Consider the following 27,442-nt stretch of genomic DNA (forward strand, 5'->3'; position numbering starts at 1 on the left):
GGATCATTTAACATTCTGCCGAAAGCATCCTTGATTGTAGCAACTCGAGGTTTGAATTTGCTCTTCAGTTCCTTGAGCTTAAGAAATGCTGAACGAGTTTGGCCCTTTTGATTTTCTGACTCTAGCTCCTCGCACATTTCATTGTAGTATTTTGCTTTGTCATTCCGTGCTGCCAACAGCAATAGTACAGAGATAAAGAGAATTGAATGGATTCAAGATACATTTGGACCAAGAAACTCATCCGTGTTTGCTGATAGGACTAGATAGAGTAGGGGAGGGAGTGGGAGAGGTCAAGAATTATTCTAGAATTCTAAGTTAGAAAACTGGGCAGATAAAAGCATCTAGATATAAGCTTGAAAATATCAGATGGAAACAAAATTATCTACCTTTCATTATGGAGTTGTTAAAGACTTGAGCAGAACATCAGCAGTTAATACCACAAGTAGAAAAGGGCAAAGAAAAGCAGAATGCAAAGAAAGCTCAGGAAACCTAGTGAAGAAGATGCTTTGGGATAGGTACACATTTCTGCTTCTGCACTTAATTTCCTGGAAACTGAGACACTTTGAGCAGCATTCTAATTGGCCCAGTGCACATTTGGCAGTAGCAACAGTATGACTGTCTTAAATACATGAGTTCATAAACTTTTTTCCTACCTGCATCATGTGTATGTAGAATATATTAAATAAAAGTGATGTTTAAGAATTGCTTGCACCAATTCCATTATTTGACATTGTATCTGAGAATTTCTGTTGATTCTCTGGTATTATAATTACTATAATGAAAGCTGGAAAAGATACTAGTTCTGTCTCCCCATAATTCTAATTAATCTTTTGACCCTTTAGTGCATTTAAATAGATATATGCACACCCGTGTTTATTGCTGCTTTGTTCACAGCAGCAAAGATTTGGAAACAACCCAAGTGCCCATCAACAAATGAATGTATAGAGAAGCTCTGGTATATTCACACAGTGGAATACTACAATGCGTTGAAAAACAAGGAACTCATGAAATATTATCAAAATGGGTGACCCTGGAGGACATTATGCTGAGTGAAATATCTCAGTCACAAAAGGACAAATATTGCTAAAAAAATTTTAAAAACACACAAAAGGACAAATATTGCATAGTGCCACTGTTGTAAAACAGGACTGACATCAGGGTTGAGGGAAGACAGAAAAGGAGGGGATAAATAATGTATACTGCATTGAAACAGATGAGGGAGAGAACTGTTTAAAAGGGATATATGATTAGGTATTAGTGTCATGATAGAGTCCAGAATGAAGGCTGCATAATGGAGCAAACGTGGGGGGAGGGATTCTACAACAATGAAAGAATCTTTCTTTTACTTTTCTAAGAGAAGGGCAAACTGAGGGTAGAGGTTGGGCAGGGAGAAAAGTACAACAGTGAAACCCTTAGTCTTTGTAAACTTTCATTAAATTAAAAAATTTTAAAAAAGGAAAGTAAATCTAGATGACGAATACACTTTTTGAAGGGTATCTTACCTCATTATAATCACAGAAAGGTAATTAAAAATCACAGCAAGTTGCTACTGTAAAACAATTAAAACATCTAAAAAAAAATTTAAAACATCTCAATATAGCAAATGTTTCCAAGAATGTGAAGTCCCGTGAACTCTGTATATCTGGTGGTTGTGCAAATTGATATAACTACATTGTGGGGTTTGGGTTTTTGGTTTTTTAAAATTAATTTTAATGAAAGTTTACAGAGACTTAGTGTTTCCAGTCATTTATTGTTGCACTTTTCTCCCTTCCCCCCATGTGGGGGTTTTTAAAATAAGTTTTTATTTTATATTAGTTTGCTAACAAAGCTTGTGTACATTGTTCACCACAAGTTAACACTCTTATAAAATTGAAAATACGTAAAAGAGAGAGAGTGTGTGTGTGTGTATGTATGTGTATGTGTATGTGTATGTACCATCTAATCAGATCTGACCTAGTACAGAAGGAGATTGCCCCTCTTTCTCCAGCAGAGCATCTCGTGGATTCAAACCGTGCTCCTCTGGGATTGCAAGGCAGCTTTTGCTACTAGGCCACCAGAGCTCCGTAATACATAATATTTTAATACCCAGAATTTTCACTTGTAGGTATAGCTATCTTGTTCAGAAGCCAAATATTCCTAAGTAGAATGAATGTTACTTACCCTGATTTACTACTGGTGCATTTATAAGATTTGGGTATTTTTTTTGCCAAAGTGTAGTCATACTGAAGGCTGTAGTTGATCTTTATCAGTAACAACTTCAGATCTTAGTCACTTTCAATAAGCAAGGTTGTATTAGACATCTCTCAGGTTATTAATCTTTCTCTAGTCATGATGCTATATTGTTCTTCATATCGTTCTACTTTTTGGATTATTTGCTCAGCATACAGATTAAATAGGTATGGTGAAAAGATGCAACCTTCATGCACACCTTTCCTGATTTTAAACCACACATTTATCCCTTATTCTATTTTAATAAATATCTCTTGTTTCTGCATGGGCAAACCTTGCATGAGCACAATTAAGTGTTCCGCTGTTCCCATTCCTCATGTTACCATAATGTGTTATGATCCAGCAAGGCTTTGTGAAGTCAGTTAATAAAGATCTTTCTCTTATTCCTTTGTATACAGTCTAGATTCATCTGACGTAAGTGATGATATCCCTTATTCAAGATTCTCTTCTGAATCAACATGGACTTTTTGCAATTCTTTACTAATATAGTTCTACAGTCACTTTGGAATTAACATCAGCAAAATTTTGCTTGCTTCTGATACTGTGTGATAATCTGTGATCATTTGTACTTAATTTTAATGAACATTTGCAGAGATTTTGGGTTTTCATTCATTCATTGTTGCACTATTTTCTCTACCCTCCTCCCCAGTTCGTTCTTCTTTCCACCCCCCTTGAAAGTCTGTTTTAATTGTCCAGTTGCCGCAGTGCTTGTCAAAGCCAGTTCTGATTAATCTCCTTTGTCATTGTGTCCTTTGCCATTCCCTATCACTCCTCCCTGAGAGAGACTTCACTCTGATTCATAAGGAAAAGGGGATGGCATATTCTCTTAGCTATAAAACATATTTTTTAAGTCATTCTCTTATTATTTGACTGAAAAGAATTATTCAGAAGTGCCTTCAGTTCCAAGTTAAAAGGATTTTAGAGCAACAGTTTCAGGGATTTTTAAAATCTGTCAGTCCAGTAAGTTTGGACTTTTTTAAACACAAGTTTTGTCATATATTTTTCTTCCATTCTATCCAGAACACTTTATATTGTCCCTATGGTCAGATTTATTGGTGGTGATTTTCAGGCACCATCTAGTTTGTCTGAGCTAGAAGAGCTCGTGATTCATATGGACTAATGTGTGCTGTTAGCTCCAGTTGGGAAGGGGCTAGTAGTTAAATCTTTGATGGCCTTTACACCTTAAAAAGAATGTCAGACATTACAAAACAAACTAGAATGTAGAACATTGTCTTAATGAAGTATATTGGACCAGTTGACTAAATTGTACCATGAAACTATGGCCTCAAATCCTTTAATCTGGTAAGTCAGTTTTGCAAGTTGTTTAGATGTTTAGGAAGACTATATAGTTGTGCTCTCATCTGCTCTACTATGTATTTTAGTTGTGCTCTCAAACATGTACACATTTGTGCCTACAAATTAAATTTACTCATAGCTGTTTTGTCCTTGGGAAGGGGCTATTGTAAATGGTATTTATTCTTCTTTTCAGAATTGTCCTTAGTAGTGTAGAGGAATCCAGTTAATTTTTGTGTTAGGCATACTGTTTTAAATAGTCCCCTGATTTTTTTTCATTTGTTAGCTAAAGTTGTCATTTTTATTAGACTAAATTTAAGTATTTGATAAACTATTCACATTGTGATTCTGGGAATTTTTTAGTCTTAAATAGTTAATGAATGTGTGAATTAAGTAGTATGTGCATAACTGTTAACTTTTTACCTTTTCCTGAAATGAATGAAGGTGTGTGCAATCATTTTAGCAGGATGGTTCTCTCCCAACTTCTCACTCTAGAGTTCCACTTCATAGTGAAACATTTCTAGAACTTGTAAACATTTCTGGAGGTGGAAGCATGAGACAGAAGCCTCTGTAATAGTAATCAAAACTCAACGTCACAGAAATAACTGTGCTACAGGAATTTTACTCATTCTAGAGGTTACTGATCGTGTGTCTTCACTGCTTTAGTGTTAACTTCCACTCAAGATATCCTAACAACTTAGAGTTTTCAGGATGAAAAGAATTAATAAATAGGCAAAAGGAAAAGTGTTTAAGTGAACTCAGCAACAGAGAGAAGGGGCGAACAAGGAGAACATCCAAATCAAGTGACTTCAATCCAGAAATGGGATTATTCAAAGAGATAGATGACAAATTTAAAAATGTTGAGATTCTCAAGAGAAACTGATAAGTTTCTAATTATAGCTAAAAAATTCTTTAAAAGTGAAGAATACTTCTCTATGTGAATTGGTAGATTTGATTAGTATTGAAATGTAAATTCATGACCTAGAAAATTAAGTAGGAAAAGTATGTCAAAATGGAAAAATATATAAATTAACAAAGAAAAAGATGAGATACAACAGTTGAAGATCTGTTATTATTTATACCCCAAACCCAATGCCATCAAGTTAGTTCCAGTCCATTGTAACTCTCCGTTAGGTTTCCAAGGCAGTGTAATTATTTTCCAGAGATTAATCATCTTTCTCTTTTGAGAGACTGGTGGATTTGAACGGTCATTTCTTTTAGCAGCACCACCATCAGAGCTCCTGAAAGATGTTGTTGTAGTTGTTGTTAAGTGCCGTCGAGTCGCAGGCGACTCTTAGTGACCCTATGAAGGAGGGTCCTCGACGCTTGGGTGCCTCTCATCCTCTCTCCAGGTTCATAGGATTTCCGGAAGCAAGCTATTACGGAAGTGGATGCCGCTCCTGCTTCCAAGCTTGTTTTAATTGGGGAGCGCCAGCCCACACTGTACGCATTGGGTAACCAGCCATTAACGCATTTGACACACATCAGTGTCACAGTGTTCAGCCTCACAGTAACCACAAGTGACCACTGTACGGCAACTTATACACCAGGACTATACGACCTAGGGGAATGTCTGAACAAAAACAATGAGAAACCCGATGTAAAAGAGAACGATTTTCCTCTGGTCAGAATAATAAAAACAGAACTTACTGCATTCCGAACAAGAAGTATTGAGAGTGGTAGGAGACCACTTTAATAAGATAGTTAGGAAAGATAAATAATCAGATATACCTAGACTTCTCCTTTGTAATTTTGGAAACTAGAAGGTACTATATCTACCTATTTTGAGGTTTGTATATTTTATTAAATTTATGTGGGTATGTGGAAGGTCTGGTGTCCTAGTGGCAAGAAGCTTCACTTCAGTCCTGAAGACACAGGGTTCAAAGCCACCAGCTTCTCAGCTGGAGAAGGGTGGGCAGTTTCCTTCTGAATGATTGAGTGCCTCTTAAAACCCACTGCATGGTCAGCTATGGATTAGTTCCGACTCTATGGTATACAACAACAGCAATGTATTTAGCATATCCCTTGCATTTCCTGAACTTTTTTTGAGGATCTAGAGGCTTAATCCAATTTAGATTTTATCACTTTAGCAGATGATATTCAGACCGAAGACATACAGTTATTTTTGTGGAAAGATACTAGCTTTTGATTTGGAATCCTAGATTTAGTAATTCTTTGAGGGTTACAAAATGGTGATAGCATATTCTTTTTCATTCATAACTAAAATACTTTAATATAGAACTACTTTATCTATTTGGTTACTCAGTATAGGATATTAATATAGAACAGACAAGATCACTGTTTGAGTCTATCTTTATGAAGTTGACATGGACTTTAATCTATTCCTGTTATATTTATTATACATGAAATTGGCTCTTCTTTGGTCTACAAAGCAAAGATGACTCTTGCTTCTGCTTCCTTTTCATATGACCTTGGTAATCTTTGATTACTTGTAAAAGAAGTATTTCTTGTTTTGCTTTGCTAAAAACCTCAGAATGTTTTATTCTGCATACTTTGGGGATATGTTTATTAATAGTATGATTTTTTTAAAAGTAGTAAATAGGCAGATATATCTTAAAACTTGTGTTCCTTGGAGAAAATAATCATTTTTTTAAAAAAGCAGTGTTCTTGGAACTGTGGTAACCTAGTGGCAAGAAGCTGTGTTGCAATCCCGCATGTGTGCAGTTCGAATCCACCAGATTCTCCTGGAGAAGGAGGAGCAATCTCCTCTTGTGCCAGTCGGGTACAACTCAGTGGTACACAGTAACAACAAAAAAAGAGACTCATTTTTTGCTTTGTTCAGTAGGTCATGGGGTAGCACTGCCTTGCTTTGTCTATGTATCCCTTTGCAAAGTATTTCCCCTAACAAACCACTTTTTTTTTTAAAAATTTAGGTTGTTTATTTTTCCACTTTTTTAAAAAAGAAATGGTGTTCTTATGTGTGGCATGTCTTAAGAAATGAGAATTTTCTAGAAACTGGCTTAGAGGTCAATTTTAGAGTGACTTTTTCAGACAGTCAGAAAACATCTGAATGCTTACTAGGTCTGTATCCACAATGGGAACTAAGTTCAGAGACTGACTTTTAAAGAGTTAATTTTTTTTCTTTCAGATTTGTCACGAAATCGTCTCTCAGAAATCCCTCTTGAAGCGTGCCACTTTGTTTCCCTTGAGAATCTCAATTTGTACCAAAATTGTATTCGATATATCCCAGAGGCAATTCTAAACCTACAAGCTCTGACATTCTTAAATATCAGGTAAGAAGATTCTCGCTTTTTAAATATTCCCAGTTTTACATGATCTTTTCAATTCATTCTCCTTCATGAAAGTGCACTCATTCCTGACCTATATATGAACTATCTCATTATCTGACTTATCCCTTTAGGACTATAATAAAATACAAATCCTCCTAAATGAATTGTTGTCAGCAGGATGGCACCTTAATAACAACACCAACAACAGGCAAAAGGGAAAGAAGATAAAGTTTGTGAGAGGGATACCCCCTCCAGCTGGCTGTGTGCCTTCCAGAATTTTGTATTATCTGGTTCAGGTGAGGGAACTCTAGGCTGTAATACTTGGTGGTCATAATACTTGCTGGTCTGACAAGATGTAGGATTGTTGCATAAGAGGCAAAGGTAGATGGGTTGTGTGGAAGTGGTAGGAGCTGATTTTCTGGACTTCTTAGAGTCTCTTCTGGCAAATAAGCCTCTCTCCTACCTCCACAGCCACCACTGGCTCACGATGGCTGAGCCTAACCCCTCTGCAGACCAGAGAGTCACTCAACTGCCAAGGCTCATCTCAGACCAGTAGAAATGGAAGGGAGAGAGTCTAGGAGTAGAGTTTGTCTTAGAGGACTGAAGTATGGTGAGGTGATATGGTGGTTTCCTGCTTCCCACAGGCAATCCCTGACCATCACTTTATGTATGTTAAACTTATTTTCAAGATGTTTTATTTCTTTAAATCTTTGAATATAGTAATTTTACTACGAAAAAATTTACCTTAGGAAAACAAAAATAAATATTTACAAACGAAGATGCTCTGTAAGGGCTGAGGAATTTTACCTTAGCCCTTACAGGGTAGAAGTCTGTCTTCAGTGAGAAAGGAAGGCTGCTGCATACCCCTGAAAATGTTGCTAAGGCCTTCTGGCTTCTAAGTATTGGAGTGTAAGGAAAGACATAGGTGGTGCCAAAGATGAGTTTTTTGTAATGAAAAAATAAATAGTAGAGCAACTTAGTCCTCTGAGGACAAATATATAAGACCATTATTGTAGACCATGTATGAGGATTCAAGAGAGGTGAGCAGGGGGAGAAGATGGGAGTGATTAATGATAGGGTTGCACAATTTGATGGATGGAGGGAGAGGTGGGTAAAGGAAATGGGAAAGATCTGGTGTGAAAAACAATGTATATAAACTTTGTAAGTAAACCAGTATAAAAGAAAAATTTTATTTTTTTTTAAAAAGAACATTTTTGTTTGTAAATATTTTTTTCCAAAGATAATTTTTTTAGTAGTAAAATTACTATATTAAAAGTTTTATAGCCAACATCTAAGTAGATATGTGCACACCCATGTTTATCGCTGCTTTGTTCACAATAGCAAACAGTTGGGAACAACCCAAGTGCCCATCAACAAATGAATGGATAGAGAAGCTGTGGTATATTCACACAATGGAAAACTACACTGCATTGAAAAACAAGGAACTCATGCAATATTATTCAAAATGGGTGACCCTGGAAGACATTATGCTGAGTGAGGTATCTCAGTCACAAAGGGACAAATGCTATATGGTGCCACTGTTATAGAATGGGACTGACATCAGGGTTGGGATAAGACTGAGAAAAACTGGATAAACTATGTATACTGCATTGAAACAGATGAGGGAGAGAACAATTTAAAAGTGATATACGATAGGGTATTATGGTTATCACAAGAGTCCAGAATTAAGGTTGCATAGTGGAGTGTATTTGGGGCGCGGGAGCGGGAGGAGTGTATACCAATGAAAGAATTTTTCTTTTACTTTTCAAAGAGAGGAGTGAACTGGGGCAGAGGGCTGGGCAGGGAGAAAAGTGCAACAATGAATGAATGGAAGTCCAAAATCTCTGTACGTGTTCATTAAAATTAATAAAATAAAATTTAAAAAAGTTTTAAAGAAACAAAATATCTTGAAAATAAGTTTAATATGATGTTGTTGTTTTTGTTGTTAAGTGCCATCAAATTGTAGGCAACTCATAGTGACCCTATGAACGAAAGACCTGAATACTTGTATAACTTTAATCATCTCTCCAAGTTCATAGAGTTTCCAGAAGCAAAATATTTTTGAAGTGGATGCCACTCCTGCTTCCAAGTTTGTATTAAATGAGGAGCTCCACCAAACACTGTCCACCATGGGTAACCATTATCGCATTAGACACATCAGTGTCACAGTGTTTAGCATCACGGCAACCATGAGATTACCACTCTACAGCAATTGGACAGACCAGTGCTATACCATTTAGAAGAATGTTTCACCAAAAACAATTAAAACCAGGCCTGAGGGCCGCAGATTAAAATAACCCACCTTTGACTTGGTAGCATAACTTTCTATCCACTAGGCCAACAAACCTCTCTTGTCTGAAATAAATTTAATATACATAACAAAATTTTAATTTATCCTAATAATAGTTGTCTTGTTTTACTTATGTTCTTATTTGTGTAATGTTTCTATTTATTTTAATAAAAAGATTCTTACCTGTGGATAGCTTAGTATTTTTGTATATGAAATCACGGCTTTGTCATTATTTTCCATAGTGCTGTGTCTGAATCATTTTTGTAGCTTTGATTATAATGTAGTAAAGAAATAGATTTATGTTTTCAACTCTTCTCTGGGAGGAAGAAGGAAGGATGCTAACTAATCTACTTTTCCATAGTTTCTTCTTGTATAAACCTGAAAAAAATGCTATTTTGTGTTTACAAAGAACTCTTTCATTTATACACACAAAACATCTGTGTATGTAAGTAGCAGTCATACAAGATAAGCAGTGTAGGTGCTAAGATCCTCAATTTACAGATGAACAATTTCTGTAAGATTCAAATAAGTTAAAATGCTAAGCCTAAAGTAAAAAAGCTGACAAGCACTGAAATGAAGACTAGAATTGATATCTGATACTCTTCTTCATTCCTTACAGGACTGATACTTGTTATTATACTAAGTTCAGAATTGAAGAGTTTCTATCTATAGTGGGTTCCTAATTTTTTTCTTTTTTGTTTACCACTTTAGTCGGAACCAGCTGTCAACATTGCCAATACATTTGTGCAATTTACCATTGAAAGTCTTAATTGCTAGTAATAACAAATTGGTCTCACTTCCAGAAGAAATTGGACACCTCAAACATTTGACAGAACTTGTAAGTTAATATTTTATTTTTGATTGTGTAGGAGCAGTATTGCAGGCATTGGGGAGGCAGTATGAAGCATTTCTTTACTTAATACATAAGAAGGAATAATTTCCAGTATCAGCAAGAGCAGCACAAGACATTCCTTTCAGTTCAGACATGCTCCCACACTTCTATACCTCCTTATTTCAAGTCCAATACCACTTTTCCTCCTACAACTCTCACTACCCATTACTGGGTTTAGTGATCTGTTGCAGTGATCCTGCAGACAAAACTCAAGACCATGGAATTTGTTAGGGAAATAATAGGTTAGAATTCAGGTCATAAATTTCAGGGCACTGTTCTTCAATCAGGACATGCTTGTAGTCAGGTCTTCCTCAAGGCTCTGCGCCTGTGTTAACAAAACTTAGTTCTGTCAGTTATGAGCATGCACCCCCAGTCTCTTAGCTCTGGCTCCTTGGGGTGACAGTTCTCTTTCAGCTCTGTCTTAAACAAATCTCCGGATGTCTGCAGTCTCTTTTGTTCCTGCTGCTGCATCTGAGTCATCTTGAGTCTTGAGCAGGAATCTCTGACCCAAAAAGAAGTGCTTCACTCTCTGCTGCTGCTATTTTAATGTCAGTGAGATTTCTGTTATCTGCCTCTGAACTTGCTTATCTTAAGTCTAATGGATTGTCAAAACTGACTAATCTTATCAGTAGTGATCTCTGCAACATACTCACCTGTTTCCACACAAAAGGTACTATTTTACTTTATTTCCATTATAAGCAAGTTATTCAGTCCCCTTGGTGAGACTACAGATACCCTACATTAGCTGGGCAAGTAGTGAAAGCCAAAGCCAATGGCTGGAAAAGCCAAATGTCATAATCCACTAGCACCTATATCTGTGTATCCATAGCCATTCTACACTATGATATGGTAATGATCCATGAATAAATACGATTTTTCTGTTTTTCAGTATTGACTGTGTATTTTTATTAATTCAGCACAGAATTAAGAATGAACTAAAATTATGTCTTATAGGCCTTAATAGAATAGAAGAAAATAGAATTACATTCTGTCCCACATTAAGTACTTCTATATTCTTAAACTTTTTAAATATGTTAATAATGTGTTTTGAGTATCCCACAGTAATTCTGTTAATACCTTTTTTTCGTTAGTCCCTATCAAGGAAAATGGACACACCAAAGTTCAGATTGTATTTTTACCTCCGTATATGCTGCCTTTAGAACCTATATTCCATTTTAAAGTAAACTTTACACATGTATTTTTAAGATATTTAATTGAATTCCCTTACCTACCGTTGTTATTGTTGTTGAGTGCCATTGAGTCCAGGTTGACTCATAGCGACTCTATGAACAAAAGGCCTAATGCTTTTCCACAGCTATCTTTGTTTCTCCACGTTCATAGAGTTTCCAGAGGTATGTGGTTTAGGAATTGGATGCCACTTATGCTTCCCAACCTGTTTTACAACTGGGAGCTCCACCAAACACTGTCCACAATGGGAAACCATTCTGGTATTTGATATCCCCATGGCACCAGGTTCAGCATCCTAGCAAACCCAGTTTACCTCATATAGCACATTGACAAAGGGTGATTTGAAAAGTGGAAGAATGTTCCTCCAAGATATAACATAATTAGTTATGTTGATAGATGAAACCACCATTGAGATATAATATAGCTGGTCTCATTTAGCAGTGGTTAAGTGTTGTCAAGTCGAATATGACTCAGAATAAGCTTTGCACAAAAGATCTGAACATTTTTCTATGATTAATATCTCTTCTGTACATTTATAAGAGTTTGTAGAGTTTCCAGAGGCACTTATTTTAGGAAGTGGATGCGACTCCTTCTTCCCAACGTGAATCTATCTGGAAGCTCATCCGACCATTGTACATAATGGGTAACCATTATGGTATTTGACACAACTATGGAATAGTGTTCAGCATCACAGCAACTCCAAGTTGTTCAGTACAGCAAATAGACAAATGCTTGTTTTTCTTTTAAAGAATATTAAAATTAATAAATTTGGCCCGTCTTTGCCTGACATCCAGCCCGATGAAACCACCATTGAGACAAAGACCAGCCAACCAGCTGACTTCCAGAGTGGAGGGAGACTTCTACAGCCAGCCCACAGACCCATTAATGATTTTAAATCCATGCCCTCGAGCAGGGCTCCATCCTTAACCTGAGTGTAAATAATAAGAAACCATCTCTTTTGATCATGCAAAGAAGACTTTTTCATTTAATCATCACAATAACATGACTTGAGTACCCAACATTATATAACTGAAATAAAATTTAAAACCAATCTACCTTCATTCCAAAACCCCATGTTTTCGTACAGTTGTCTTGTACATGTTTCTGAAATGGCTAAGTTGAATTATGTCCGTTGAGATTTTGGAATATATTCCTTTTAGACTGTTTATACTTAATAACAAAAATAAATATTCGAAAGAGAAAAAACTAAATGTACATAGAATCTTATTGAACCACAGATTAGCTCACTTATTTGGAAAGAAGTTGGATTCATAATATGACATGCCAGTGAGGTATAAAAACTTCAAAAATACATTAAATCTAGTGTCGAGGTTCTAACCACTGTTTTTAGAGCTTATCAGACATAGGAAATAAATCTCCAATGTATTTTATTGGCTCTTTTCCACCTGAGAAATTGGCTTAATTATCTTGATTCTTTTTTTCCCCCTGATCATTTAATCATTCTTTTTCTACTTACTAAATTATAAAAGACAGATATGTTTGCAGAAGGTACTTCTGACTTTCCCAGAAAAGGTTAGTTGATGGCCTTAGTCATAGAAAAGGGAGCTTTGATAGTGCAGTCCATAGAGAGTTGTATTGCTAACCCAAAGATTGCACGTGTCTGGCTGTTAGAATCCACCAGCTGCTCAGCAGAAGAAAGACAGGCAGTATTCTCTTAATGCAATTTACAGCCACAGAAACCATATGCATGGTCTGTGTAAGAGTCATACAAAAGGAGCCTTGGTTCAGCACTCAACTACAGACTTAAATACACTCAGCGCTTAAATACACTCAGCCTTCCCTGACAGACCTGATGATCTGCTCTTAGGAAGACTGTGACCCAGAAACCCCAACAGGAGAGTTCTGTACTGTGAAGTAGGGTCTCTGTGAATGGAAATGGACTCAGCATCAACTAATATCAAAAAGTCATACAAGAAACTTGAGGCATAATAAGAATAGTAGCCCTGAAAATTCCTGACTCCCACGTTAGGGTGTTTCTGTAACAACCTTATGCTTCTTTCCTTTTTCCTCTTTTAGGTGAAAGTAAATTGTCTTTGAGTGCAAGTATTTTTTCCTAAAATAAATACATAAATAAACAAAAATTGCTGTTACCTTTCAGCTTATATTCAATATTTTTTCACCTTCTTTTAGACCTCTTTATTTTGCTGTCTAGAGAATTTGACTCAGTGATCTGGCTACTGATCCTTTTACAGTACTACGTGGTAGGAAAAGAGAAAATAGGACTATTTTCCTTTAGAATATTTTATAAAAATTTAAAAGTAGTATTAGAACTGTACTATTCACACTTTTGGAGTATGATCTTCTGTAAATAATGATGGTGTTTATCTTTTTCTCATTTAATGGAGTTTTGTGTGTTACTGTGACTCATACTGTGAAATTTGAAGTTACCTAGGCAGATTCCCTGCTCTACATCTACACAATGATTATAGGTTTACAGATTATTCCAATTTCATTCATTTTAATGAAATTCTGAATGTCTGTCTTAGCACCTTCACGTAGCCCAACTAGTGAAATCAAGTCATTAACTAAGATACCAAAAAGCCTTTCTAATATATATAGTGAAGCAGTATCTGTTTTTAAATAGCCTTTTAATTATGTATGCTCACATTCATTTTGATAAGGAATCACTTGTATCATTTTCAATGTATTTATGTATTATTAATCAGTTGAGCTAGTTTTTCTTTTCAGATAATTCTATCATTGAACATTTTTCTTCTCTTTTAATTAGAACAGTAAAAATATCTTTTTCTGTTTTACTGTTTACTCATTTTATTCCATTTGATTTTCTAGACCTCCTAGCCACATCTTAAGTTAATCTAGTTCAGTTTACAATGTTCCTGTGTATTTACATGAAATGTATAAGATCATTCAAAGGCCTACAAATTTTTTAAAACAAATGCCAGTAGCACCTACAGAATTACTCCTGCGCAGAAAATTTTTAAGTTTTTACATCTGGAAAAGACCTTATCTTAACCAGCTTTATTTTATGGATACTTTAAAGTAAGCAAGTTTGTAATACTGAAACAATTCTTTACTTTTATCCTTTTGAAATAGGATGTGAGCTGCAATGAGATTCAGACAATTCCATCCCAAATTGGTAATCTGGAGGCCTTGAGAGATCTTAATGTAAGAAGAAATCACTTAGTACGCTTGCCTGAGGGTAAGAAATTGTTAAATTATTTCTTTTTATTATTATTTTTCTGTTTAATTTAAAGATTCTTCAGACCAATAGATGTATAATAAAAATGTATATGAATTACAGCCAGTGTTTGAGGTATACTGGTTTAATGTTTTCTATTTTATTGTGGATTTTAAATAAGTATCTTCATTGAAAAACTCTCATAAGCATGTGTTATATTTTTTTTCTTTGGCTGTTTTAAATGGCAGTAACCTATAACTGAGTAACCTATAACTCACTGGAAGTTTAGTAAGCATGATTATTTAACATGAAATGTAACATTTTTTTAATAAAAGTATAATATAAAAAGTGCAACAATGAATGAATGGAAATCCAAAATCTCTGTAAATGTTCATTAAAATTACTAAAATTTTTTTTTAAAGTATAATATAATGAGACTATTCCTACAAATAGCACTGACTTTAAAATGTATTTTGCCCTATAGTTAATAGCTTTGATCTTCATTAGAAATTTTCATATAGATACTATGTAGAGATGTTATTTAGAATTAGAGACTATCTTAGGTGACTGGTTATCTTTGCCTGACTCAAACACATGTTTTTTGTATGTGAATGATAAAGATTATTAAGCACATGTATTAAGTATATCAATCTTTTGAAAATAGGGAATGGAAAGGGAAGAGCAATTATTTTTTTGTGTTCAGTGCATGGATTTCTTTAATATTATTATAGAAAATTTATATATAAACAAGAGCAAAGAAATTTCAGTCCTTCATGTATGATTTCATTTGCTTTCCTCCACCCAATAGTTTTCTAGTTTCTTCTCCAACAAATAACTAAAATGAACAAATTATTACAATATAAAATAATTGTTATAAAATAAAACATAATTATTGCAAAATAAAATCATTAATAACATAATTTTCATTGTAAAATCCCAGTGTTTATACCATTTGATACATACGATGTTTCATTCTATCATACTAGTCAGCTTTGAGAGTTTATCAGTCTGTCAGGAAGTGACTTTTCCAACTCTTCTTTATAAACTTAACAGTATTAAAACCCTCCAACTTTTAACTTTCTTTTTTTTAAAAAATTTAAATAAGATTTTTTATTTTATACTGGTTTACTTACAAAGCTCATATACATTGTTTTTCACACCAGATCTTTCCCATTTCCTTTACTCACCTTTCCCTCTACCCATGAAGTTGTGCAACCCTATATGATTAACCACCCTCCCCCAACCCTACCCATCCTCACCACTCTGCTTCCACCCTCCCCACCTTGGATTCTCATACTTGTTCTACAATAATGGTCTTATACAGTATTTGTACTTCTGGGACGGAGTTCACTTAGCATAACACTTTCTAGACCCTCCCAAGTTAAGTAGTACTGTACAAAATCATTGCTCTTGCATGCTGCATAGTATCATCATGTGAATGTACCAGAATTTCTCAATCCATTAAATTGTGGTTGGACATTTGGGCTGTATCCAAGTTCTTGCAATGCTGAATAACACTGCTACAAACATTGGTGTATATCTTTTCTGTTTTCTTGACTTACCATATCCTTTTATTTTCGAGACCTTCCTCTTTTTCTCCTAATTCTTCTTTTCTTAACCTCAAGAATGTAAATGAGGCCCTTCAGCTGATCTGACTCCAATCTTGACGTAGGATTTAATAAACCCAGATTTTCATCTAAGTTCCAGATTTACCTCTACTGAGAATCTGTCTGCTATATGTTGTTGTCATGTACCATTGAGTCAGAACTGATTCATAGCTGACCCTCCAGCACATTTTCAGAGACAGAATCACAGAGATTGCCCATCTTTCTCCCACAGAACAGCTGCAGAATGCTACGTGCCTTTTGCTTGGCAGTACAACTGCTTAATGCTGAGCCACCTTATCTACTAGAGTTGATCTTTAAGGTGCTTACCTGATAGAAAATCATTAATGAAATATTTGATTGTTTTGATCAAACTGAAAATAAGATTGTTTAGATAGAAACTGCAATAATCTAATTTACTTCTCTAATTTTGATTGCATGCTGTCAAAAAACTTTGAGTTGTGCAGATAGTTTCAGATAGTTTTATTGAAGTCTATCTTTTCATCCAACTTTTTGTGGCTTTTGTTAGGTGCTATTGAGTCCCTTCTAACTCATAGTTAACTCTTTGTACAGCAAATCTTCTCAGTCTTTCACCATTGACCATTTGGACCAATTACTGTAGTCATTGTTCTCAGTCCATCTTGTCAGAGGTGTCTAGTGCTATAGTCTGTAGAATATTTTGCTGCACACCACAAGGCCACTTATCTCTATGGGTTTGAATCCACCAGCAACTCCACAGATTATGGCCGTTTTCCTCCCATTGAGATTTATGGCCATGGAAACCTGATTGAAGGTTGCTCTTGTGTCAGAATCAACTCAGTGACAGTGAGTGAGTGAGTGAGTGATACTCTCTTCAGCTGAGATGGCAGCAGTTCTTATTCTAACACACCAGAAACAAGTCAATTTGGAAGTTCATGTTAGCTAATCATGATTTGGTAGACATTTGATTTTTGACATAGAGAAGCGGAAAAAAAATGATGAAATAAGAGAGTCGAACAGAAGCATTCAAAGACAGCGCAGGAAGATATAGCAAAGTATTATAAAAACATGTGCAAAGAGTTTTAGTTAGAAAACCAAAAAGGAAAAATTCACTTGGCATTTCCCAAAATGAAAGAACTGAAAAGCAAACTCAATCCTTGAGGTTTTAGGATGAAAAGATTCTAGGGACAAATTATTAAATTATACAGGAAACATCAGAAGATGGAAGAAACGTATATTGTCACTGTACCAAAAATAATTGGTCAACACTGAGCCATTTCTAATGGTAGCATATGATCAAGAATCAGTAAGTAGTACTAAAGGTAGAAATCCAAACTGCAGTGAAGACACTGATGAAAAACAAAGTTCCAGGAGTTGACAGAATTCCAATTCAGGTGTTGTAACAAATGGATGCTGCCCTAGACATATTCACTCTTCTGTCCCTATAAATTTATAAGACAGCTATCCAGCCATTCTATCGGAAAAGATCCATATTTGCCTAGCCCGAAAAAAAGGGTGATCAAACATTGTAGAAATTACGGAACCCTACAAACAGTATCACACACAAGTAAATCTTGCTGAAAATAGTTAAAAACTACTAGAGCCCCTAAAGAAACCATAACTGCCACCCAAGCAGATATATGCGCACCCATGTTTATTGTGGCTTTGTTCGCAGTAGCGAATAACTGGAAACAACCCAAGTGCCTATCAGGAAACAAATGCATAGAGAAGCTGTGGTATATTCACACAATAGAATGCTATGCAGCATTGAAAAACAAAGAACTCATGAAATATTATGCAAAATGGAGGACATTATGCTGAGTGAAATATCTTAGTCACAAAAGGACAAACACTGCATAGGGACGCTGTTGTAGAATGGGACTGACATCGGGGTTGAGGGAAGATACAGAAGGAGGGGAGGAATGATGTATATTGCATTGAAACAGATGAGGAAGAGAACTGTTAAAAGGGATAAATGAATGGGTATTCTTGTCATTACAGAAGTCCAGAGTGAAGGCTGCATAGTGGAGTGGACTTGGTGGGGAGGGATTGCATAACAATGAAAGAATTTTTCTTTTTAAGGAGAAGAGTCAGTTGCGGTGAAGGGGATGGGTAGGGAGAAAAGTGCAACAATGAATGACTGGAAACCCTAAGTCTCTATAAACTTTCATTAAAATTAAATTTTTTTAAAAGGATGTTGTTGTTGTTGTTATGTGCTGTCGAGTCGCCTGCGACTCATAGTGACCCTATGTACAACAGCCCTAAACCCTGCTCTATCCTGTGCCAATTGCACTGCCTCTGACACACCCATCCTGATTACCCCAGTCACTGAATCAATCCATCTCATAGAGGACCTTCCCCTCCTGCGCTATCCCTCCACCCTACCAAGCATGATGTCCCTCTCCAAGGACCTGTCACTTTTTACAACATGTCCAAAGTATATAAGTATTAAAAAAACCTACTGGAACAATACATCAACAGAAGTATAAGCTAGATCTAGAAAGAGAATGTGGCACAGAAGATATCATTGCTGATATCAGATGAATCATGACTGAAAGCAGAGAATACTGGAAAAAATGTTTACTTGTATTTTATTCACTATGTAAAGGGATACAACACTATGGATTATAATAAATTACAGATATTGAGAAGACTAGGAATCCCAGAGCACTTAATTGTGCTCATGCTAAGCCTGTAGTAGACCAGGAAGCAGTCAGTTGAACAGAACAAGGGTATATCCATGATTTAAAGTTGTGAAAGGATTCTACACTAGGATTATATCCTCTCACCACCCTGTTCAGTTTGCCTGCCAAGTCCATAATCCAGTAAAGTGGATTATATGAAGAAAGGCTTCTGGATTGGAACCATGCTTATTAACAGCTTGCTGTTAATAATTGGAACAAGGCTTATTAACAGTGTGGAGATGATAACAGCCCTGCTTGCAGTAAATGAAAAAGACTTTTACCACCTACTGATGATGCTTAGAGACCCTAGGCTTCAGTATGAATTACACCTATTATGGATAGAATCATGTCCCCTCAAAATACATGTTTATAATGATTTAATGTGGAAAAAAGCTGTGTATTATTCCCTCATCTGATAAAGGGAGCTCTGGTGGCTTAGTGATAAGAAGCTGTACTGCAATGGTTTAAATCCACCAGCTCCTCTGAGGTAAAAGGACAGCTGTCTCCTCTTGTGCAATTTACTGCTTCTGAAAATCTGCTGGCGGGCCACCTATGGGTTGATTCTGACTCGATTGTACTAAATAGCAATAGCATGATCTGATAAGCCAAATAAAGATAGGGCAGTGATGGGCATGCTATTGTCGTTATGTGCCATCGAGTCGCTTGTGACTCATAGCAACCCTATGTACAAGAGCCCTAATCGCCTTTCTATCCTGTGCCTACCTCGCCATCTCAAACGCACTCATTCCTACCACTCCAGTCACAGAATCGATCATGTGAATGAGGGACAGTGTGAAAAGCTATGTATATGAACTTTGTAAGCAAATCAATATAAAATTTAAAAAAATAGTAATAAAAGGATTATATGCATCCCACTCAATCCTGTCACAGTGTGGATGTTTCCCTTGGGCTATGGCTTGAAATGTGGAGGAAAATGAGCCAAGAATGGAAGAGGAAACCTCAGTACTATACTGAAAGGATCACCAGGAGTAGAGTATGTCTCTATGGGCTTGAGTCTTAATTCAAGGAAGTTCCTTGACACTAGGGAAGGTCATGATGTGTGGAGATCTTTCAAAGAATGCTGGGGCATACAGATGCTGAAGGAAGCAAGGACTTTTGCTTAGAACCAACTAACGGAGAGAGCCTTCCCTCGTGCTGGCACCCTGAATATGGATTTGTAGCCTCCTAAAGTCCAAGAAAATAAATATCTGTTTGTTAAAGCCATCTACTTGTAGTGTTACTATGATAGCAGCACTAGATAACTAAGAAAACATCTTGGCATCAGGGAAACAGATAATCTTCGCAACTGGAATGATATCCAACATCATGAAAAACTGAAAAAAGATAGAAATTTCTAAGGATTTCTTATTGCCTGGATTCACAGTGTACACCAATGGAAACGGCAGTCACATCAAAACAGTGAATTACAGTGAGCACATTTGCTGCCACGAACCTCTTTAAAGTGCTAATGAGCATGTAACTTTAAAGACTTAAGGTACAACTGACCCAAGTGAGTTTATTTTCTGTCACCTCGTGTGTGAAAATTGGATGAATGAAGTAGACCAAAGGAGAATTTGAGTTTTGAGTTGTGATATTGGTGAAGATATTAAATATGCTTTTGGTCCCTCCTGGCCACATGCCTAAAGAATGTCGGACGGAACTTCAAAATCCTAGTCTCCAAAGAGAAACTTGGTTTCACCCTCTCCAAGACAGACCTCTTTGCTTTCTTGGCAGTCAATGGTATGTTCAAGACTCTTCTCCAACACCACAATTCAAAGACATCAATTCTTCTTCTGTCGTCCTTAGTCATTGTCCAGGTCTCTGATGCATAGCAAGTTGCATTGCAAAGACCGTGTCCTGGATCAAGCGCACCTTAGTCTCTAGACTGACATCATTGCTTCACACCACTCTGGAAAGGCCCCTGACAGCAGATTTTCCTAAGGCAATTTGATTTCCTGACTGCAGGTGCTGAGAGTGTTGATTGTGAATCCGAGCAAGCTGTAACTGTTAACAATCTCAGTCTCTTCTCCATCCATCATGGTGCTTCCAATTGGCCCAGTGGTGAGAATCTTTGTCTCCTTGATGTTAAGCTTCAATCCGTATTTCACTAAAGAATAACATAATTTCTGACTACTGTGGGGGTTGAAGAGAGGAGTGTCCTGCTGTGAGAGTTGTAGTCGAGAACCTAGGCATTTGTTCTTTACACAGACTTTTGTTTTAAAGACTCTCATTTGGAGACTTTATGCAGTTCTGTCTGGGTCATATACCTTGCTTTTCATTAGTAGCCCTGCCTGTAGACAATTAGGTATTACTGTATACTGTTTTGCTTCATCAGTTACTTTTTCCTAGCTTTCTGTCATCCACATATTTGTTGATAGCACTCACCTGTCTTTACAAAGCTTTGTCTTTTCTGTTTTTTTAGTCTAATTAAATGTTTAAATGTTGCTGTCGAGTTGAGTACGACTCATGGGTATGAACAAAAGAAGTGAACCCTGTTCTATCCTGTGGTATCCTCACACGTCCTGACACACAGAAGCCCATTGCAACAGTCACTGTGTCAGTCTACCTGGTTGAGGGAGTTACTAAATCCACTGTATTTAGTTCGAAGTTTCTATAAAAATTGTATACTTTTAAAATACCATTAATTGTTCATTTTCATTTCATCGTTTTCAGAGCTGGCAGAGCTGCCTTTGATACGGTTTGATTTCTCCTGCAATAAAATCACCACAATTCCTGTTTGTTACCGGAACCTCAGGCATCTACAGATGATTACTCTGGATAACAATCCATTGCAATCTCCTCCCGCACAGGTCAGCCTTAATTCAATTCCAAGTATGTTTCCAACTGTTTTGATTAGAGGGTCAAATTTTCACTTACTTGTTTTTATCTGTCTGTTGGGAATGAAATTATTTTAAAATAAATTCACTCAAGTATTATTTTCTATTTTTAAAACAGTGACACATGTATTTTAGAAGACAAATAAATGAGATGAGCAGTGGATGTTTCTGTAAATCTCTTTCCTTTGATTAAATTGCCATTTTTTAATTGAAGAGTTCTGGTTGCATAGTGAATAGGAAGTTTCTTTGCTAACCCAAAGGCAAACAATTGAAATTCACCAACTATTTCAAGAGAGAAAGATAGGCAGTCTCCTCATGTGAGATTTACAGCTTCTAAAAAACCTGTCTGCTCTAAGTTCTGATTCAGTTGCAGTGAATATTAGGCATTGTTTTTTTGCCTTCCTGTTTTCCAAAAATGAAGCTATTTCCAAATAAAGAAGTGATAAGGTAGCTTTACCTATGGATTCTATATATCATACAACCCATAATTTTCACCATAGCTTTCCCCCCCTTCTGTAATTTATTGATGATCTTATACGACCCTATAGTAACTATAAAGCTTTATGAGTAAAATTTAATTGGTTAAACTTACTTGGTTTATGCTTAAAGTTTATTTGGTTACATATGTTACTTGTGTTACTTTCTTTAGATCTGTATAAAGGGCAAAATCCACATATTTAAATACCTGAACATACAAGCTTGTAAGATTGCTCCAGACCTGCCCGATTATGATAGGAGACCCTTAGGTTTTGGCTCCTGGTGAGTATATTCTAGTCTTTTATTTGTCATAACCCATCTCACAGGCAATCCCATTAACTCTTTAATCTGCCTGTTATGTGACTAAAGGGAAAATGATCTGTTTTAACATTCCTAGTGTCAGGAGGTGGGGCTCTGGTGACCTAATAGTAAGGAGCTGTGCTGCCATCCCAAGGGCATGCGCTTTGAATCTACCAGATGTTCCATGAGATAGACAGTCTCTTCCTGTGCGACTTGCTGCCTCAGAAAACCTGGAGGGTCAGCTGTGAGTCAGTTCTGACTCAATAATACATAACAACGAAACTGAGGATAAGAAGTCCTGGCAGTATAGAGCATGATGTGTCAGGTTAATAGTTTGAATCTACCAGCTGCTCCACTGGAGATAGTTGGACAGTACTTTCAGGTGAAGATCTGTAACCTCAGAACCCTGATGGAGGGTTGCTGTGAATTAGAATCAATTTGATGCAAGTGAGTTTAGATTAGTATTCTCAGGATGCTTGTTTTAAATGTAAAGTTGGTTACATGTTGTTGTTGTTATGTGCCATCGAGTCGCCTGCGACTCATAGCGACCCTGTGTACAACAGCCCTAAACTCTGCTCTGTCCTGTGCCAATCACACTGTCTCCAACACACCCATCCCGATTACCCCAGTCACTGAATCAATCCACCTCATAGAGGGCCTTCCCCTCTTGCACTGTCCCTCCACCCTACCAAGCATGATGTCCCTCTCCAAGGACCGGTCCCTCTTTACAACATATCCGAAGTATGTTAGACGGAGCCTCAGAATCCGTGCCTCCAAGGAACCACCCAGTTTACCCTTTCCAGGATGAATCTGTTTATTTTCCTAGCAGTCCATGGTACCCTCAATACTCTTCTCCAGCACCACAACTCAAAGGCATCAATTCTCCTTATATCCTACTTAGTCACTGTCCAACTCGCTGATGCCTAACAAGTGATAGCAAAGACCATGGCCTGTATCAGACACATCTTAGTCTCCAGAGAGACACCATTCCTCTTCAGTACTTTGGAGAGGTCCCTAACAGCAGACTTTCCCATCACAATACATCTTTTAATTTCCTGGCTACAGTTGGCAAGAGTGTTGACTGTGGAGCCAAGCAAACTAAAGCTGTGTACAATCTCAATCTCTTCACCATCCATCCTGATGCTGCCAATTGGTCTAGTGGTGAGAATCTTTATCTTCTTCACATTGAGCCTCAATCCATATTGGAGGCTGCAGTCCTTGACTCTCTGCAGCAAGCATGTCAGGTCCTCTTCAGTTTCAGCAAGCAGGGTTGTGTCATCTGCATAATGTAGATTGTTGATGAATCTTCCACCAATCCTGACACCACACTTCTCCTCATAGAGCCCAGCCTCTCAGATAATCTGTTCTGCATACAGGTTGAAAAGTTATGGAGACAGCACATAGATCTGAAAAATTGTACTTTAAAAAAAAAAGAAACTGTACTTCTAAATCAGATTGTTTAATCTTGGCACTATTGACATTTTGTACCAGACAGTTTTTGTTATGAGAAACTTCTCAATATATTGTAAGGTGTTTAACAGCATACCTAGCTTCTAACTACCAGATTCCAGAAGCTTCCTTTGCCCTGACATGACAAACAAAAATATTTCCAGGCACTGCGAAATGTCTCTGAGAAGGCACTGTCAGTCACCCCTATTGAAAAATCACTGGTCTTAATGATTTCCAAACTAACTATGCTGCTAACTGAGTCCTCAGAGCTATGTCATCCATGACGAGCAAAAGGGTTTTACAAAGAAAGAAGACGACGAAAAGACCAAAATGGATGTCAGAAGAGACTCTTCAAATTACTCTAGAGCATCAAGAAGTCAAAACAAAGGGAAGAAGTAAAAACTTAGAAGATGAACACAAGATTTGAAAGGGCAATGTGAAAAAGTATTATAACAATATGCAGGGAGCTGCAGTTGGAGACTAAATAGACATTTCTAAAGTTGAAAGAACTGAAAAACACATTCAAGCCTCAAGTTGCAATATTGAAAGATGCTGTGAGGAAAATCTTCCGCGATCCAGGAAGCATCAAAAGAAGACGAAAGGAGTACACAACGTCACAAACCAAAAAGAATTGGCGGAGACTTAAAAATTTTAGGAAGTATTCAGGAGTTACTGAAAGTTCAGTAAAAATATCATGAAATCACAAGAGCCAATGGTAATGAAGGAAGATATTAAAGCTGCACTGAAGCCTCTGTCAAAAAATAAGGCCTCAGGTATGAATGTAATCCTAGTTGACATGTTTGATGAAGTCCTGAATGTGTTCACCCATCTGTACCAGGAAATTTGGAGGACAAACAGGTTGGCCGACTGACTAGAAGAGATCCATATTTGTTCCATTCATAAGAAAGGTGATCCAACAGAATGTGGAATATGAAACCATATCATTAATGTCGTATGCAAGCAAAATACTGCTGAAGATCATCCCAAAACAGCTAGCACAGGTACATTGACAGAGAGTTGTCAGAAGTGTAAGCTGGGTTTAGAAGAGGCGAGGCTCCAGGTATATTATTGCCCTTCTCAGACCCTAGCTGAAAGCAGAGAATACCAGAAGAATGTCTATGTTTTATTGACTATCCAAAGGCATCTTACTGTGTGGATCCTAACAAAGTATGGCTAATATTGAGAAGAATGAGAATCCCAGAACACTTAATTGTGCTTATACAAAACAAGAGCAAATGGTGATGGAGAAGGAAGTTCAATCTGCTCTGAAGGAATTGGCAAAAAACAAGGCCCCAAGAATTGATGGCACAGCAGTCAACAAACAGATACAGCCTTGAATATGCTGACTAGGCTATGCCAAAAAATCTGGAGGACAGCCACCTGGCCAACTGACTAGAAGAGATTCATATGTATTTTCATTACAAAAGAAAAGTGATTCGACAGAATTTGGAAATTGTGGAATGATATCACTAATAGTAATGCAAACAAAATCTTGCTGAAGATCATCCAAAAACTATTGGAATAGTACATTAACAGTGAACTACCAGAAATACAAGCTGGATTTAGAAGAGGCGGTAGCACTAGGGATATCATCACTAATGTCAGATGGATCTTGGTTGTAAGCAGAGAATATCAGAGGAATGTCTATCTGTGTTTCATTGACTGTGCAAAAGCATTTGACTTTGTGGATTACAACAAATTGTAGTTAACCGTGAGAAAAATGGGAATCCCAGAACACCTGATTGTGCTTATGCAAAACCTATACTTGTTCCAGAAGGCAGTCGTCAGAACACTGCATGGTTCAAAATCAGGAACGGAGTGCATCAAGAATATATCCTGTCTCCATACCTTTTCAGTCTATATGCAGAACAAATCCTTTGGGAGGCAGGACTTTATGAAGGGGAATGTGGCATCAGTATTGGAGGAAGATTCATCAGCAGCCTGTGTTATGCAGAAGACACAACCTTGCTTGCTGAAACTGAGGGGGACCTCAGGCATTTGCTTTGGAGAGTCACAGACTGAAGCTCAGTATCAAGAAAATGAAGTTTCTTGCTGTTGGGCCCTTTGGCAGCATCATGATAGATGGAAAAAAGATTGAGATTGTTAACAATTTCATTTTGGTTGATTTTGCAGTCCATACTCTTGGTACCAGCAGTCAGGAAATGAGCAGATGAGTTACATTAGGAACATGTGCTGTCAGGAACCTCTTCAGAGTAGTAAAGAGCAGTGATGTCATTCTATAGACTAAGGGGAACCTGGTCCAGGCTGGGGCCTTCACAGTTTCCTCTTATGCATCAGAGTGCTGGACAGTGACCAGAGAGGACAGAAGAAAAATTGATGCCTTTGAGTTGTGATGCTGGAAATTAATATTAAACATATCATGTGTTGCCAAGAGAACTAACAGGTCTGTCTTGGAGAGGGCAAGGCCAACGTGTTCTTGGATGCAAGGATTGTGAGGCTCCATCTCTCATACTTCGAGCATGTTGTCAAAAGGGATCAATCCTTAGAGAAAAATATCATACTTGAAACAGTGGAGGGACAGTGTAGAAGAGGAACACTCCAGATGAAATAGATTGACACAGTAATGAGGGTAGGTATGTCAGAGGTGGTGAGATTGGCCCAGGATAGAGCAGGGTTCAGAACTATTGTGCATAGAGTTGCTATGAGTTGTGGTCAACTCGATAGCACGTAACAACAGGTCAAGAAGCTGTTGTCTGAACAGTAAGAAAATACTTTTTGGTTTAAAATCAGGGAAGGTGTTTGTCAAGGCTGTATCTTTCTCCGTACCTATTCAATCTGTATGCTGGGCAAATCATTCTAGAAACTGGACTCTGAAGAACATGGCATCAGGATTGGAAGAAGACTCATCAATAACCTGCATTACGCAGATGACACAGTTTTCTTTGCTTAAAGTGAGGAAGAAGACATGGTTGCAGTAGAAGATCATACATAACAACCTTCTATATGAATTGCATTTGAACATCAAGAACATAAAAATTCTCACCACTGGATCTTTAAGGAGCAGCATCCTGATGGATGGAGAAAAGATTGAAAGTGTCAGTAATTTTATCTTAATTGGATCTACAATCTGCACCCTTGCTTGATTTATATCAGCTCTCAGGAGATCGGGAGACTTACTATATTGAGGAAGTCTGCTGTCAGAGAGACCTCTCTACATTACTGAGGAGCAATGATGTCAGTTTGAAGACTAAGGTGTTCCTGGTTACGGTATAGTCTTTTCAGTCACTTGCACTGCATCTGGGAGCCTGACAGTGAATAAAGATGACAGAAGCATTGATGCCTTTGAGTTGTTGGAGAAGAGCACTGAATATTCCATGAACTGCCAAAAGAACATAAGTCTTGGAGAAAATGTCACCAGCATACTCTTTGCAGGCAAGGATGATGAAACTTCATCTCATGTATTTTGAGCATGTTCCTAGTAGAGACTGTTCGTTGGAAAGATACATCATGTTGGAAGAGTCATCAAAAAAGTGACTGCAGCAGTGGTCTCAACTGTGTTCGTCCTCATCAGAGATGATGTGGATGGCACAGGATAAGACAGGTTTTAGGGTTCAAATCTGTTGTTCATAGGATTGTTGCGTCATACTCGACTTGGCAGCGCCTAACAATAACAACAAGATGTTCATAAATAAATTGTTCCTGTTGCTGTATTTTATTGAGTATGATTTACAGTGACCCTGAGAACAAGAAGCTGCGCTGCAATCCCAAAGGCACGTGATTCAAATCCACCAGATGCTCTGCTGGAGAAGGAGGGGCAATCTTCTCCTGTGCCAGTTGGATGCAACTGA

At 37.2% G+C, this 27,442-nt stretch overlaps 1 protein-coding gene across 1 annotated transcript in view; it reads left to right on the forward strand.

Annotated features, from left to right (window-relative positions):
• Nucleotides 1-27,442, forward strand: part of LRCH3 (leucine-rich repeats and calponin homology (CH) domain containing 3) — a 126,476-nt gene that overhangs the window by 36,225 nt on the left and 62,809 nt on the right. The window contains exons 2-6 of the mRNA XM_006884207.1: nucleotides 6,632-6,776; nucleotides 9,775-9,901; nucleotides 14,219-14,324; nucleotides 21,244-21,380; nucleotides 22,057-22,166. Coding sequence (XP_006884269.1) covers nucleotides 6,632-6,776; nucleotides 9,775-9,901; nucleotides 14,219-14,324; nucleotides 21,244-21,380; nucleotides 22,057-22,166 — 625 coding nt within the window. The remainder of the gene's footprint in view (nucleotides 1-6,631; nucleotides 6,777-9,774; nucleotides 9,902-14,218; nucleotides 14,325-21,243; nucleotides 21,381-22,056; nucleotides 22,167-27,442) is intronic.

This window comes from Elephantulus edwardii, unplaced genomic scaffold, assembly GCF_000299155.1.
Source record: "Elephantulus edwardii isolate Elephantulus edwardi_28Jun2011 unplaced genomic scaffold, EleEdw1.0 scaffold00032, whole genome shotgun sequence".
Taxonomy (NCBI): Eukaryota; Metazoa; Chordata; class Mammalia; order Macroscelidea; family Macroscelididae; genus Elephantulus; species Elephantulus edwardii.